At 41.1% G+C, this 16,776-nt stretch overlaps 1 protein-coding gene across 1 annotated transcript in view; it reads left to right on the top strand.

Annotated features, from left to right (window-relative positions):
- Positions 1 to 16,776, top strand: part of NCAPG2 (non-SMC condensin II complex subunit G2) — a 116,242-nt gene that overhangs the window by 54,311 nt on the left and 45,155 nt on the right. The window contains exons 13-16 of the mRNA XM_077808360.1: positions 774 to 926; positions 12,920 to 13,142; positions 15,301 to 15,413; positions 15,917 to 16,090. Coding sequence (XP_077664486.1) covers positions 774 to 926; positions 12,920 to 13,142; positions 15,301 to 15,413; positions 15,917 to 16,090 — 663 coding nt within the window. The remainder of the gene's footprint in view (positions 1 to 773; positions 927 to 12,919; positions 13,143 to 15,300; positions 15,414 to 15,916; positions 16,091 to 16,776) is intronic.

Genomic DNA, 16,776 nt, shown 5'->3' on the forward strand with positions numbered 1-16,776 from the left:
TCCTGTATTTAAGTTTTGCAAACCTTCTAGAAAAAATGCCTTCTGGGAATGAACAAGCAACCCCTTGTGGAACCAAACATTTAGAGCTGAGTTTGAGTAGCTATGTGATCCCTGACCACCTCAATTCCTCTCTCTCTGGCTACCTGAGGGTGGAAAGACCTCCTTTCCATGCTCTTGGTTTGGTATTTTGATTAGACTTTCTTGTTCAGATAATTGTAAATAACTAAAGATGTATACTTAATTACACAACTGTGTAGAAAATGTTTCCAGCTCAGTTCCAAGGCATCATGTGTGACCCAGAGAGCGAGACCTGGAAAAAAAAAGACAGGTTTAAGTGCTGTGTTTTGTACCCCACTGTCAGTCTTCCCATGGTTGGATGCATATATTACTGTCTGTGTGTTGGGGAAGGCTGTTCCCCAGATAGTTGTTCAGTAAACCAGGATTGATTGATCAACTCCATCTAACAAATGTCAGAAACACTCACTTCCTGGGCATAAACATGTACTCCTCAAGTACAAGAGATGAACAAAAACACTGCCTCAGGTCAGAAGATCTTAAAAGGTAAAACCACTTCATCTGAAATGAAAGGAATTAAGAGATTTTGAGTTGCTCTTTAGCATTTTCTTTTAAAAGGTAATTATAGAAAAAAAATACGTAAATGAAACATCTGCTACTATGTTTAGCCTTAAGTTTAAAAATTTTAGTATAGTTTTTGTATGTCTGCTGTTTTTTTTTATTTTATTTTTTTATTCAGTGTGATATTTCTGTTGCAGTGTCTGCCTATAATTTTGGACAACAAACTAAGCCACCCATTATTGGAACAGCTCCTGCCAACAGTAAAATACAGTCTCCATGACAATTCTGAGAAAGTGCGAGTGGCTTTTGTCGATATGCTGCTGAAAATTAAGGCTGTCAGGGCTGCTAAGGTAAGATAAATAGGACTTGGTAGGCTGCACACAGGAGATGTAAACAGAACAAGACAATTTATTCTGAAAGATGTATATTTATCAATACCGCAGTCAATCCGTTATTAGAATACTTAACCAATAATTTGCAGAAACTTACAGGAAATTGTTTTATTGGTCATGTATGTCCCATTAAAGGTTTGAGATGTAAAATCCTGGATAGTGGTATTTAAGCATTTCCTGCTATATATTTGAAAATTAAGTTAATGTTATGATTGTCTAGATTCTTGTTAAGTACCATGACCCTAAGTCTAGTGTCCTGTAATCTTCCTGCCTCTCCATGATTGTTTCAATGGAAATGGGGGCATCACTAGGAAATATTGCCACATCAGGAGATTACTGCATCAGAATTTTTGTTATCTCAAATGAGGATCAAACTTTCCATATAACAAGTTAATCTTTTCCTCTTAGATTCTTAGTAACTTTAGTGTGTTCTTGATTGGTACCTCTCAGTTCCTTCTTTAATAACCAGAAGAGTTTCAGCTCTTGCCATTTTCTGTTGGGCCAGTAGCTACTTAAGAAAAAGAGGATACGGAATCAGCCCTCTGGGACCAGAACGGGCAGGAGAAGAAAAAACAGAAGCTGCTTATGGGGCAGGGCCACTACTGGAGAAAGAATGTCCATGAGATCAGAGAAGAAGGGAAACAAGTCACGGAGAATAATGTGTAAGGGAACATGGAGGAGAGAGAGAAATGGAAGAGATGGGATGGGGAGATTAAATAAAATTATCCTTTTTTAAAGAAAAGTTAAAAGCAGTTCAATAGTGGTTACAGTGAGGCTGCAGTGTTCCAAATAGAGGAGGTGGTCACCTCTGAGAGAGATCCCACTCTGAAAAAGTTTAAGCCTGGCTCTAGCTAAAATACTGATGCCAAAGCAGGATTTCCTAATAGTTCTCCTTTCAGCAGAGCTAACATGGAGTGGCAGAAAGATCACTGTGATACTAATGCTTGTGCTTGTACTGCAAGTTAAGCCTCAATGCAAATCTTACCCATCTGACAGAAACTGATTACTATGATATTAATGCTTAGTGCTGGTGTCTTGGAAGTTTGTGCATGTCTCATTACTCTAATGCTAGTCTCAGAGGACATGATTCTAGACTTGCTTGCAAATCTCATCTATCAAAATGCTTTTCTTCATATTTTAAATTTTAATAAGATTTTGAGATTTGAAAAGGCAGCAAATTGCAAATTTCATGTCAACATGTATCTTGGGCCAAGAGCAGCAATTTCTGGGAATGAGGCTGTATTATTTTAGTTTCTAATATGAAAATCCACAGTGGTCATGCATTGGCACATACTTCAGGTTTTCCAAGAGGCATGAGATTCAGCCATCCTAAAAATGCACCAATATCCTGTAGTACACGTGTCTGTGCTGACATGGTTATTGCTATTAGAGTATGAATTGTTCATTTTATTACATTTATTATAGGAGGGGCTCATAGCACTGCCTGTTGTTAAGGTTGCCTATTAAGAATGTGCTGCAGCCCAGAACTACAGCTGGTTGAGCAGGACTTCCCCTGCAATTGCAGTTTCTGGTTGCTCCAGGCTGTGCCAGATCCACTGGAATTGGGAATTGGGAGCCTGTCTGATCTGTGTTCTGAATGACACTCCTCTTCACCCCCCACTGATGGCCAGGCAGTGTGGAGAGGAGGAGGGGACTTGTAGCCAGAGCGGGGAGGGATGGGGAATGAGGAGACAGATTTGATGAGGAGCTCGGATGGGACACTGAGATTGGATAAGGAGCCTGGGGAGGGAGACTGGGCCCATGAGCAGATAGGGAAGGAAGTTACTGGAAATTGTGAGGGAGACAGATTGTATGAAGAACTAGGAGTAGGGGGGGAACTGGCTGGGTAGGGAACTGAGAATGGGGGAGACTGGGATTAGGGAAGTAGGATTTGCTGGGCAAGGAAACTGGGACTTGTATGAGAAGCCTGAGGAATGGACACTTAGACTGGCTAGGGGAGGTAAATGGACTGGGATGATGAGCTAGGAGTGGGGAAGATCTATAGGGACAGGTTGTAGGAGAATGGAGAGAAGTTTGTGCCCACTAGAGGACACTCTTCTCCAGATCCTAGAATGGAACCCAAGATTCCAAGCCTCACCATTCCTCTGCCATCAGTATATATCTGTGAAGCATACTGGCAAAGTGTCTCATTCCTATTCTGTTGTTAGTCCACATAGAGGATGACAACCTACTATTGCTCTGTTGCTTATCAGCTCAACTGGAAGAGGTCTGGGCCATGGATTTAAAGGTTCCAGCCCTCTAATGACCTATGTAGGTGTTAATATGTTGGCACATGATAGAATTTGTTTGGGTGGTTTTAGGTTTTTTGTGTGCAACTTCCTAGCCTTATTAAAGAAATATTAAAAGAACATTATTAAGTCAAGCACTCTGGGGTTAGGAAATGCCAGAATTAAGCCTGGCTGTGCATTATATCGGTTCTTAATTACATGTTCACATATTTTTTTTCCCACCAGATCAATCAAGTTGTGTAGTAAAACAGACTGTTGTCTGTAGGACTCCTGCCTCATTTGTTATAGAAGATGGAGGGTGTGTAGTGAATGAGGCAGGATATTTCAGAAAGAGAAAGTTGGTCTCACGGTTGGAGCAGCTGATGAATGCTGGAGAATTGGGTTCTATTCATGCTTCTGCCACAGAGTTCATACATGATGATAGGAAGTCATTTTTCAGAGATGGCCATTAATTGTGTTCCTCATTTTCTGGGTGCCTGTCTTGAGACCCCGGGGTATCACTTGCAGAAGTACTGAGCACTCAGAGCTCCCGTTGACTTCAACTGAAGTCATGCTTGGAACATAATTGCTGTATTATGCTACATATTTTCAAAAAATCAAGTCCTAGGTTTCTCAAATTGGGCACAGAAAATTAGTGGGTACTTCTGACCTTAATCTCTCTTTGCTTCAGTTCCCCATCTATAAAATGTGGATGATCCTACCCTCTCATTTCAGAGGGATAATGTGAAAATAGAATATTAATGTTTGTGAAGAAATGCTGTAATGGGTACCATAGAAAAAGCCAATGAGGAGATCAATAGTTCTGCCTTCTGGGCAGGGTTTGAATAGTCTGTGGTAAATAATGCCTGGAGCCACATATTTAGAGCCTCGTGTTTTTTGCAAATGCGAAATAGCATAAAATAAAACACCATAAAACTAAAAAAAAACAGGTGCACTGGGTCGCAGTGCTGCTCAGGTTTGGCCTGGCCACTCCTCTGTCATGATGACAGAAGGGCAATGGGGCCAAAACTGAGCAGTGCTGCGACCTCATGTGCCAGGGCATGACATGCAGAGCACCGCTGCAGGGTGAGTGCAAGGTGGTCTCACTCTCCAGCCCTGTCCCTTAGGATCTTCCTTCTTCACTAGACTGGAGTAGGCTTGCTCTCCATGCCCTCTTCCGTCCCTGGGAATTTTTCTGCAATGTTCATTTTATTTTGTTTTGTTCCCCTCCCAAGAGATAAAACAAAATTTCTGAAAAATTATTGAAAAGAAAAAAGAATTTCACAGGGTTCTACACATACTGAACAATGCGGAGAAAACAAAATATCAAATAACTACTCACTAAGTGAGCACCGTCCATCCTGTGCACAGATGGAAGCAGGGTGCTGTGGAAAAAATAGTATGTTATCCTGTAATTGAAGATTGTGTCATAGTGCACTGGCAACCTTAATTTTGTCATTTACTAACTTTTGAGTGCTTGATTTAGGAAGCATAATGGTCTTTTAATGTAGCCTTTTCTGTTTAATTAAAATAACTTGTTAAGGAAAGTTTATGCAATTGATTTTTCCACTAGGAAAAAGTAGTCTCCAGTAGATTGATAACAGAAAAAGATTTTCCCTAGTAATATGATTGTATTAATTTTTATAGCTTTCTCGTTTTTGTAAAGTTCACTGCCAGCCCTCCTTTCATCAGTAGTTTGTAACTCACAGCCATTCTTTCACTTTATCTTTATTAGTGGGTGGTGAGGGGAGAGATTTCCAACTATATACCATTTCATTTTGACCCAAACCCAGGTTTTTTAAGACTTTTTTGTCACATTTTTAAAAAAAAAAAAGTTTTCAATTTGATCTGAAATGAAACGTGAAGTTCTTGCCTTTAGACAAATTCTAAAGATGAATGCACAGCATTCCAATCACAGCATACATTTGTTCTTCTGTTGTTTGTGAAATAATTTGATTCCATGATTACACACTATCCTAATGCACAGGCAAAAAGAAAAGAATTAAGGTTGTACATGGAACTGTAGCTGTTGCATTTCTGATCCGAGTGCCCATTTAATGTTTTCTATGTGGAAATTGAAGTAGTAGAATTCCAAGGTATTCACACTCAATTAATTACTTAGGCCTTAATGAACGTTATAGCCACATTGCAGTGGGTAACTGCAAAGATCCGCAGTCCTCATTGTGGAAGATCATTGGCAATATGTGGTTGTTTTCACTGCCACTGAATATTGTCTTTTGTGACTGTTTTCCAGATGTATTAATTTGCACCTTCACATGTTAAATCTCATTTTACTTTCTGGTTACTAGTTTTTCTAGGCTCCCCTAATATTATGTAAAACATACAAGGTTCATGGGAAGCATTACATAAAAGTACCATGCAAATATCCATGAGAAGAGTCTCTTGTAAGAGTGGGGGGAAAAAACAACAACCCTGTCTTCCATTCCTATTATTCTCTGTACATGGTGCAGACACCTATTTTTATTGTAGGTTAGAGTAACCTTTATTTTGTTTAGTATAAAAAGATTTGAGAGGGAAAGAAACAGGCATGTAATACTAAATTCTTATTGGAATATTAAGATGTAGGTTTCTGGAAATGTTCCCTATGTGGTCTGAGTATTTATTTAAAAAAAATTGATATAGTGATTAAGTTTGCATGTAGAGCTGTATTGTTTAAAATATTCTAAATTTTTTAGTAGAGATGAGCTATAGCAGTAGATTGCTATTAGTTTTATTTCCAGTAGGTTGAGTTAATTAAGCTGCCTCTCCATTGACATGTTGGCTTACTGTGCTTGAAAATTGTTGTGTAAAATGTTTTTCCAAAAGGGAATGTGAGGTAAGCTTTCTCACTCTGCATGTGCACTAAATTTAAAATTTTTCCAAAATCTATTTACCTTCGTTTTGTTAAAATAGATGGATGTGTTGTTGTTTTAAAACAGACTGTTTAATATTGATACTCTTACATGTTTTGTCATAAGTTACATTTCTTCTTCGAGAGATTTGAACATGTCCATTCTACTCTTGATATTCGTGCTCACAGCCATCAGAAATTTTTCTCTCTGTGATACCCGTCAGGTGGCTCGAGCATCCTTTGCTGCCACATGGTGGTATAAAGGGTCAAGCTGCCCCCAAGCTTCATCAGTTCCTTCAGCCTGTGAGTCATTGGAATTGCTTGGCTTGCCTTAGCCAGTGCTCTGTGTGTTGATTGTAAATTAATTGTACATAGTTTACTAGATGTATTGGTTTAGTACTTAGTGTAAGTTTTTTCTTTTTTGGCTCAATTGGGGGTTTTTGTCTATTACTTGGTACTGTATGATGCCTTGATCGCTGGGCTTCATCCTGCATCTCTTGCACTAGGCCAATGCCTGTGAGCTATCCACACTCAAGCTGCTTTAAGTGTTTAGGAGAAGTTCATATTCATTGTCAGAACTACAGAGACTTTAAGCGTTGGACAAGGAAAGACAGAGAAGGCCGGCTAAAGTTTTTGCTCACTGAGGCAGCCTTAAGTCCTCTGTTAGAGCCTGGTCAGTCCTACCCTGCACTGAGTGCTTCAGCTTTCATTAGGAGTGCACCTTCTATGCTGCCTGAGTCCCAGTGCACCATCTGTCTAGGAAGAGGCATAAGACCTCTTAAACAGACCACTGAGAGGGGAAGGTTGCCAGGCATAGGGATCAGAATAGAGTGAGGCCAAAACCTAAGCACTGCTCTTCTGTGGCACCGCAGAAGCTGGCACCATTGATTCCAGCACCAAAGCAGGTGCAGTCACGTCTGAAGCCTGAGGGAATGCCTTCTACAACTGTGGTACCATGCCATTCTGAGACCATCTCGGTAGTGACCACACTGGAGGAGTTTGTAGCAGCAAGAGATCTGCTGAGCCTTTCAGTGCCAATTTCTCTGACAGTGCAGGAGACTGTGCTCTCAGTACCAGCAGACAGGGGTGTTGCAGCGCTTGGTACCATGTCAACCTCCATTGCTTCAAATTGCAAATCCATCAGTACCATCAAAGGGGAAGCTTGCAACATTGGCTGCTCAGTGTCCTTCTCTGACTTGGCATTGGACTCCGACATCATTGGGACTAGCCCCTACTTGGTCTGCAGGGGGGAGAGTTGTCCTCCACTGAATCGGAGATTGGCTCCTATGTTTCCCACCCTCAAAGCCACTTTCATTCCACTCCACTAAGGCACTACTTCTCTGCTCGGGAACCTTTGGCCACCCCCTCAATGGCTAGGGGGTCACCGGGGCCCATTTTGGAATCCATGGGGTTTTCTTCAGGATTCTAGGTCATATCGGAGATGTTCCTGTTCTGTGTCCTCAGAGAGGCATGGGGCACCTACTCGCCAGGCACTGTGTTCCTGAGCCTGGTGCCAGTCCCCATACCAAACAGCAAGAGGTGGTTCAGGAGGACCTTGCTGGATATCTAGTGGAGGAAGAGCAGTGTCAGCTTGTGCTGGCCTCTTCTTCTGGTGAAGCAGTCTCCTTGGGCATTTTGCCTCCCCCAGATGACTGTAAGGCCACCAAGAGCTGTTGAAGAGGGTGAGGATCCAGGTGAAGGAGGTTAAAGAACCCTCTTAATGCCTGTTGACATTTTGGCTACAGCCTGGCTTTCAAGAGAGGTCTCCCTGTTAACAAGGCTAGTATGGACCCTATTACGGCTCTCTGGCAGACCCCTTCCTCCAGCCTCAATTTAGGTGAGGGTCTCTTGTGTTGTCAGTGTCCAATGAAGGGGACCAACAAGGGTAACAAGATGTGACCCCCAAATCAAAAGATGAAAAAAAACCCCAAAACCCTACATCTGTTTGATATAGCAGTTTTTATTCTACTGGGAGGTTGCAACTCAGGATTGCCAACCAGCCAGCACTTTTGGGATGATATGATTTTGATGTTTGGGATTCCATTTTAAATTTAGAGACATGCTGCCAGAGGATGCTAGGTAGGAGTTCCCCTCGTTATCTTATTAGGGGAAATCTGTAGCAAGATCTGCACTGTAGGCTGCACTGGATGCACTGGACTCGGCAGCTAGGTCCATGGTTTCTGCAGTGGCCATGTGCAGGAGCTGTTGGCTGCAATCTTTGGGGCTTCCACAAGAGATTCAACAGACTTTACAGGACCTGCCCTTTGAAGGGTCTTCACTGTTTTTGGAGCAAACTAACTCTAAAATCCCTGGCTTGAAGGACTTGACAGGGCAACTCTAAAGTTTTTGCAAAAAGAAAAGGAGTACTTGTGGCACCTTAGAGACTAACAAATTTATTTGAGAATAAGCTTTCATGAGCTACAGCTCACTTCATCGGATGCATTCAGTGGAAGAAGTTTTTGTGGGTATATACTCCAGTCCCACCCAGTTAGCACTTACACCCACAGCAGACCCATTATTACTTTGTCCTTGCTCCTTGGCAGGATCTGCAGAGAAAAAAAGAGTAGGGGTTGTAGATATAGACCTCTTTCTCCTTCTGTCTCAGCGTCACGGTCTGTTCCATCTAGACACCCAGGGGAAGCTAAACAGGCATTTTGATGAGATGCTAAAGCTCGCCATGCCAGTTTCCATTTTCCCCACACTTGCAAACTGCTTTTCCCACTTCCCCAGTGCTTGGTCCTGGATTAGCTCAGACTGATGGGTATTAAGCACTGGAAGTGGGATATACCCTCCAATTTATTTCTACCCAACCCCCCTGTCTCTCTTCAGGGGCCACTCACGAGGCGCTCCTTCTACAGGAGGTTCAGTCTCTCCTTCAGGTAGGAGCCATAGAAGAGGTTCTGCAGTGTCACAGAGGAAAAGGGTTCTTTTCCTGTTATTTCCTAATCCTGAAACCAAAGGGAGATCTCAGACCAATTTTAGACCTGCACCAACAAATACTTCAGAAAGATAGTTTCATGTGGTCACCTTGCCTTCCAGCTTTCCATTATTCTATACCTGTATCCTGGAGACTGGTATGCTGCCCTCAATTTAAGAGATGACTACTCTCATGTGGCATTTTATCAAGGTCACAGAAAGTTTTTCAGGTTCATAGTGAATCACTTTCATTATCAGTTCACTGTGCTGCCTTTTGGCCTGTCAGCAGCTTCTCAGGTTTTCACAAAATATGTCTGGTAGCAGCGTTTCAGAGGAGACTAGGAATACAGGTCTACCATACCTGGATGACTGGCTAGTTAAGGGCTGGTCCAGGGCTCAGGTTCTCTCCAGTGTACAACTCATCCCATCATCCTTCAAAGCTCTAGGTCTGTTTGTCTAAGTTGATCAGTCTTTCCTTTGTCCAGTGCGGAGAATAGGGTTTTTATAGGCGCACTATTGGACTCTGCTCAGGCCAGAGCTTTCCTTCCAGACACAAGAGTCCAAACAATTCATTCTCTTGTGGCAGACCTTAACGTTCCCCCCAACATCAACTCAAAACTGTATGAAACTCCTGTATTACTTCATACACACATGTAGTCCAACATACCAGGCTGCAAATCAGGACTCATCAAAGTTGGCTGGCCTCCATTTATTCACCAAGTTACCACTGTGCTCACTGTGCCTTCACAGGTACCAACCTTGCTAGATAAGTGGACAGACTCACTCAATGTTTGTGTGGGTGTTCCCTTTGTCTGCCCCGAGCCTTTACTGACACTGGTGATAGATGCATCTGTCCTGGTGTGGGGAGCTTATCTGGATGCCCTCCGAACTCAAAGTTTGTGGGCCTCAAGGGATCTCTTTCTTCACATCAGTGTCAGAGAGCTAAGGGCTGTCTGCCTTGCCTGTCAGGCCTTCCTACCACATGTTAAGTCCAAAAGCTTGTTTGGTGTCTCAGACACTACTGTGGCAATGTTTTACCTCAACAGGCAGGGGGAACCCACTCGTCTCTTCTTTGTCAGGAGGCAGTTCACCTATGGAACTTTTTCATTGCCGATTCAATCCGTCTTGAAGCCGCTTACCTTCCAGGGATGCAGAATGAGTTGGTGGATCACCTAAGCAGGTCATTTACAAGTTGTCATGAATGGTTTCTCTGCCCAAATGCATCCAGACAGTTTTCCCAATTTTTCACAGTTTTCCCAATTTTTCAGACAGACCTATTTGCAAACAAGGGCAACAAGAAATGCCAACAATTTTGCTCCTTACAAGGCCAGAGTCGTGGTTCCATCGCAGATGGTTTCCTGCTACCCTGGACAAACAAGCTCTACTATGCTTTTCCCCACAATCCCATTCCTGCAAAGAGTACTCCTAAAGAACAAGCAGGATCAGGTCTAAGTTATGTTACTAACCCCAATGTTACTATGCTATGTTACTAGCCTTGATACACTGGTTCGCCATTGTATTGGATCTGTCAGTGGCAGCTCCAATTTCGCTCCTGTTGTACCTGAACTTGATCTCCAAAGATAATGGTCAGCTGCTCCACCAAACCTGTGGTCCTTCATTTAACAGCCTGGAGGCTCCATGGCAAAGTCTTAGAGGGAGTCTTGCTTGAAGCAAGTTCACCACGTCTTGTTAGAAAGCCCTCTACCAGAGCTGCTTACATGTCAAAATGGAGGCCTTTTTTGGTCTGGTCTTGCCAGTTTGGGGGTCTCACCAATGCAGTCCTCTCTCCAGCATTTATTTATTATGCTGGATAGAGGACTATTTATTGCACTTAAACAGCAGTAGTTAATGATTCTTCTACCAAATGATTCTGGTAGTAATATCAGTTTTCCATCCCTATGTAGATAACCATTCTATATTTTCTAATGATATAACAATCAGATTTGTGAAGGGACTGGAAAAGTTGTACCCTCAAATAAGGGAACTTATCCCCACCAGAACTTGAACTTTAGATTTGTCAAAGCTCATGGGGCCACCATTTAAGCCTCTAACAACATGTTCCTTACTGCACCTATCTCTAAAGGTGGCTTTCCTGATAGCTATCGCTTCGGACAGGAAGGTAGCCAAATTGTGTGCTCTGACATCCGAACCACCTTATACAATATCCTTTTAAGGATAAGGTGTACTTGTGCCCTCATCCAAGATTTCTCTCAAAAGTGGTATTTAATTTTCATATTAACCAGTCAATTTACTTTCCTACATTTTACCCCAAACCACATGCCAACAGAGGAGCAACGTTTGCACACCTTAGATGTCAGAAGAGTGTTGGTATCCTACATAGGGAGGATTAAAGCGTTTTGTTTGTCAGCCCAGCTATTGGTGGCCATAGCAGGCAGATGAAGGGTCATCCTGTCTCTTTGCAAAGAATTTTGTCTTGGATAACTTTCTGCCTTCATGTTTGTTATGATCTGGTAGGCATTTCCCTGCTGGGCAGACTGACAGTACATTCCATGATATGGCAGGCAGCCTCTAGAGTGTTCCTCGCTCAAGTCTAAATCCAGGACATTTGTGGAGTGGCAGTCTAGTGTTCAGTTCATACCTTTGCATCCTATTATGCCAGTACTCCGTACTCCAGACATGATGCTAAATTTGGACAAATTGTACTCCAGTCTGTGTGTACATGAACTCCATCATACGTTATGGCTTGTGAGTCACTGAGTGGAATATACATGTGCAATCACTCCCCAAAAAAAAATTGCTTCTAGCCTTTCATATCTGTTGTTCTTAGAGATGAGTTGTACATGTCCATTCCACGACTTGCCCTCCTACCCCTTGGCTTCAGAGTTGTCTGGCAAGAAGGAAGTGAGGGAGCTCAGGGATGGGTGAGCCCTTCATACTGGCATGCACTGGTGCATGGCAGAAGAAGGTGCTTAAGCTGCCCTAATGGGTACCACTGAGGAAAAAATTTCTAATGACTGTGCACAGGGTGCACACACACCTGGAATGAACATGTGCAATACACGTTGAGGAACAACAGTTACAAAAGGTTAGTAACTGTTTTTCTTTAAATAAATAGGAAATGTGTACTTTTGTTAAGTATTGAATGTTGGAAAATATGTTTTCAATAAGCCCTTGTTAGTAAAGTGATTATTAGGAGAGGCTGATCTATTGAGCTGCATGCGGTAACACCATATTTTGTAACCACAAGGGAAAACCTGCTGTATTTAGTGAGCCATAAGGAAGCAGATTTTTCAGTGCCTAATAACAATTCCAAAACTTTTTTTGAAATCACATATCTAAAAGCATAGACCTAATTAATTCAAGACCTTGCCACAAAAATGACAGATGTAAAGTAGTAGCATTACTATTGCATAACTAAGAATTGACTTCCTGCATTCCATGTCTGTAATGCAGTAGCTGAGACAGGACTGAAGTAGTGGCAGCTGATGGCATGGGCTAATCTTTGGTGGATATATCTGGAAGGTAGCTTGTGCACTAGTCACCCTTACAGCTGCCTCAGAACCTAAAATTTTCATAGGTAGGGAATTTAACTCTCTCTGAAGCTGGGAGTGAGACGTGAGTAAGAATCCTGAATAACAGTTTTTGCGATGATATTTTCAAAGTATTACTACTGCAGGTAAGTAATTCTTCCTTATCAACTGAACTGAATAAAGAATTTTAGGTACACTGGATTGTAATTGCGAGAGTTGGAATTTGACTAATACACTCAATATGCTATGTATTGCACCTGAATAATGCTAGAGTACTGGTTCTATATAGCGCTATGTATTTTAGTATTTTACTCCTAAACAATACATTTTACTTTTGTTCAGTCAGTGTTTTGGTGCAGAAAGTACTGTTAACCAAAAAAAATTGTAATATCTTGTTTCTCTTTCCCTTCTTCTGTTGCCCCTTTAACTTCCTCCCCTTCTCACTTTTAAAAAAAATTTCAAAAGTTCTGGAAAATTTGTCCCATGGAGCATCTTCTGACTCGTCTTGAAGTTGATTCACGTCCTGTGTCACGCCGCTTAGTAAATCTCCTATTCAACTCTTTCTTGCCTGTTAATCAACTTGAGGAGGTATGGTGTGAACGCTGTGTTACACTAATCCAGATGAATCCAGCAGCAGCCAGAAAGTTCTATCAGTATGCTTACGAGTATACTGCTCCCACCAACATAGGTAAAGTACTGGACACTACAAGAGTCCTGGAAATGTCAATTTTATATTACTTGTTTAACACTTAGTTTGTCTCCAGTACTTGGAGGCCTTCAGTATTGTCAAATGGCTGACTCTACAAAAGTCTCTTCTGAAAAATTCTTCCAAATTTCCCTAATTGAAAATGTTCTTAGACCAGCAGTATCAGGGAGATACATTGCAGGAAGTTTTCTTTCTAGCGAAGAATGCTATTGAATCCATGCCAGCAAGCAAACTAGCAGAGTGGTTTTATTTCCAGAACTTGCTAATGTCAGAAAGAAATAAGGAATCTGCACAGGTTGATTCCATGCTCAAGACATCAGGTCACCCAAAGAACAATCCCTACACATGCATTCTAGAGATGAGGGTGGTTGTGTGGACACTGAGAGATTTCAAAGATAGTAGCCTAGTTATGTGTTCTGTAAAGATTGTGGATTTATGTCCGGGGGGGAGTGATGGTTATCAGGGCACATAAGACTCAGTCACTTTTACTCCCTACCTTCAGGGAGAGGGAGTCTTCCTTGTGGTTGCTGGGTATCCTCTCCCTGACACCAACCAGCCTCTCAGCCAATCGACCACGCTTCTCCGGACTATGCCAGCCCTAACTTCATCTTGCAGGTTAACAATAGGTGCACCCTGAATCACTTGGAATCATTCCTTTTTGATATCAAGCCTCTGACATTGGTTACTCACAGAAATTCCAGATCATCAGCCTCCAAAGGTGCAGTGTACCCCAGATTACCAGTTTTATCTTAAACCATTGCTTCTGTAAACCACACAGTACTTGTAAGCACTTACAATAAAACAAAAGTAGATTTGTTTTAAGAAAGAATAAAGATTTAACTAGAAGTGAAAGAAAGTGATGGGAACAACTGATTACAACTCAAAACAAAATCATAACATGTGAACCTAGGTTTACTCTTGTCAATAGTTACCTTTCCTATATAATAAAGTAAGCTTCCTACCCCCAAAAAGTTCAGCCCCTTGGAGAGCTGGCTGGTTTCACAAGAATCAGGATCCAAACATTCATGAAAGTCCCCTGCTCCTTAAAGGATTTCTTCAGTGAATGGTTACAGAACCTTTCCTTACATTTGGTGATACAAATGTACAACAGTCTTTTGTATTTATTCACAACCAGGGTGATCTTCTGCCTGCTATAATGTTCCTTGTCACCTCCAAGTGGTTTATATTGTTTTGTGTTGTCTTTGATGGCTTTCCATTGTTCTGAGTTGTGGCAAAGGTAAATAATAGAGCCTTTCATTACTTTGCTGTCTGAGTGACAGCTCCCTCTTGCTTTAATGGCTCATCACCAAGACACACTACCCCGATGACTTAGGGTACATCTACATTTAAAATGCTACCCATCCTCCTAGGTAATCCATTTCCCCAAGAGAAAGTAGCTAGGTCAATAGAAGAATTTTTCCATTGACCTAGTGCTGTCTGCACTGCGGGGTTTAGCAATGCCACTCTGGTGTGGATTTTTCACCATGGTAACTCAACAGCCTAATCTTCTAGTGTAGACCAAGCCCAATTTTTACTCCCAAGTCCATAAAGCATACTTTCAATATAAATACATTATTCTTGAAATATTATCCATACATACATACATCTTGAAATGATTGAGTCTTGACCAGGAGTTTTCTGTAGATACCTTACGTTACTCATTATGGATAAATCTCCTGTAAGACTGAGTTTGGTGCAGTGGGTGTCTTAGCTCTGAGGTGAGAGTTTGCAAATAACAGGGGACCCTTTGCCAAGGAGTCTCCATGTCACAGAGAGCCATCATGTTTTGAGACTAGTTCATTGAAGTAATAGCTATTGCAAATAAATTTAGTATAGCTTCCTGTGATCTTTTCTCTGGAGAAAAATACCAAACAAGGGGATTGTGTATTTTTTGTTTTGTTTTTTGTTTTGTTGTTTTCAATGATTGGATCAGAAAGGGCGGTGATTACTTAAACCACAAGTGTTCCATATTTGAATATATTAAATTTACTTTAATGGAATTGGTATCTTATATACTAGCTGTGTCTGGTTTTTATTTCCCACTTCCTCAAATTTTTATAATTACCTGTAATATCATCTGTTGCTGATAAAGGGTTCTTAAGTGGAATGGTTGTCTAAATGATCTACTTTCAAAATTTAGCTAAATTCATGCTCACTATTCGGCGCTGCTTGAATGCCTGCATTCAGAGAGCAATAAAAGAAAATAAAGATGATGAAGATGAAGAAGAAGAAAGTGAAAAGGAGAATATAAGTGTAAGTAAAATAAGGCTTTTACTTTATGCTGAGTACTAACAACTTTTTAAAATAGCACTTATGTTGTGAGAGACAGGAAAGTGAACATGAAAGAGGGAGACCATAAGGGGAACAAATGGTGATCTCTAGGGATAGGAAGACAGGAAAAAGTGGCGATCAAGCCACTACTGTGATGTGAGAAAGAGTGGCAAGTAGCTTAAGAAGCAAGAGGAATTCCAGGCATACTTAAAATGGGTGCTTGTCTCATGCTGATGGTTATTCTAAGTATACAATAGTAGAAATTATTTTGCAATTGTATTTATTCAAATATGGATCTATCAAAATGACTATATTTATGCACAGATTAAGTCTGAGTTGCGGCATTCACATCCCCATATAGTAAGCATAGCTCCTTTGTTAAATGAAGAGTTCAGAAAAAGGTTTTCAATTTTTGAAACATAATTTTAACCTTCATTCATATTATACAGTGTTAGCTATTTTAATCCCAAATGTTTGCATTTTAGATGCTAAATAATGTGTTGTCAATAAACGATGTGGCTTCCATGGCAAGTTTACTGGAGATTACTGTAATTCTCTGGAGAAGTATTCACAAAGCACTGGATCACAATGAAGAAGCCAAAGGTTACACAATCAGAAAGTTTGCCTCTGTACTGCCAGAATATTTTAAAGCTTTTAAGGTAAACTTTAATATCACAGGTTAAAATTGTGGCAAATTTAAAATATAGATGAATGACTTCCTAGAAACCTGTATTCTTTTATTTTAAATTATTTTTAATTCTAGTGCTTGCATGGCATATGTGCGCATGTCCCTTGTCTGTCTTTCTGCAATTGTGTTTTCATATGGTGTTTGGATGATGCCATGAACTAAAAAGTGGCTGGAGTGAGGTCCTTGGAATTTCCTAAACAAAAGAGGTTTCAGAGTAGCAGCCGTGTTAGTCTGTATTCGCAAAAAGAAAAGGAGTACTTGTGGCACCTTAGAGACTAACAAATTTATTTGAGCATAAGCTTTCGTGAGCTACAACTCACTTCATGCATCCGATGAAGTGAGCTGTAGCTCACGAAAGCTTATGCTCAAATAAATTTGCTAGTCTCTAAGGTGCCACAAGTACTCCTTTTCTTTCTAAACAAAAGAGAGTGCTCTAATTTCACAAAGAGTCTGGCAGATAGCTCTTGAGGCTCCCCTGCAGAACAAAATATTCAGTGTTAAGTCATATGAGGAGTTTCCCCCCACCATTCTGAATAATCACTACCCCAGTTCCTCTTTCACTACTTGAGCAGACAACTTAGAAACACCAGACTCTTCTTCCCCTCCTTGCACTTGTTTTTGCTATCTTAATTCTGCCTTGTAGTGAGCATTCTCTTG

This window comes from Eretmochelys imbricata, chromosome 2 (genome assembly GCF_965152235.1).
Source record: "Eretmochelys imbricata isolate rEreImb1 chromosome 2, rEreImb1.hap1, whole genome shotgun sequence".
NCBI classification, from domain to species: Eukaryota; Metazoa; Chordata; order Testudines; family Cheloniidae; genus Eretmochelys; species Eretmochelys imbricata.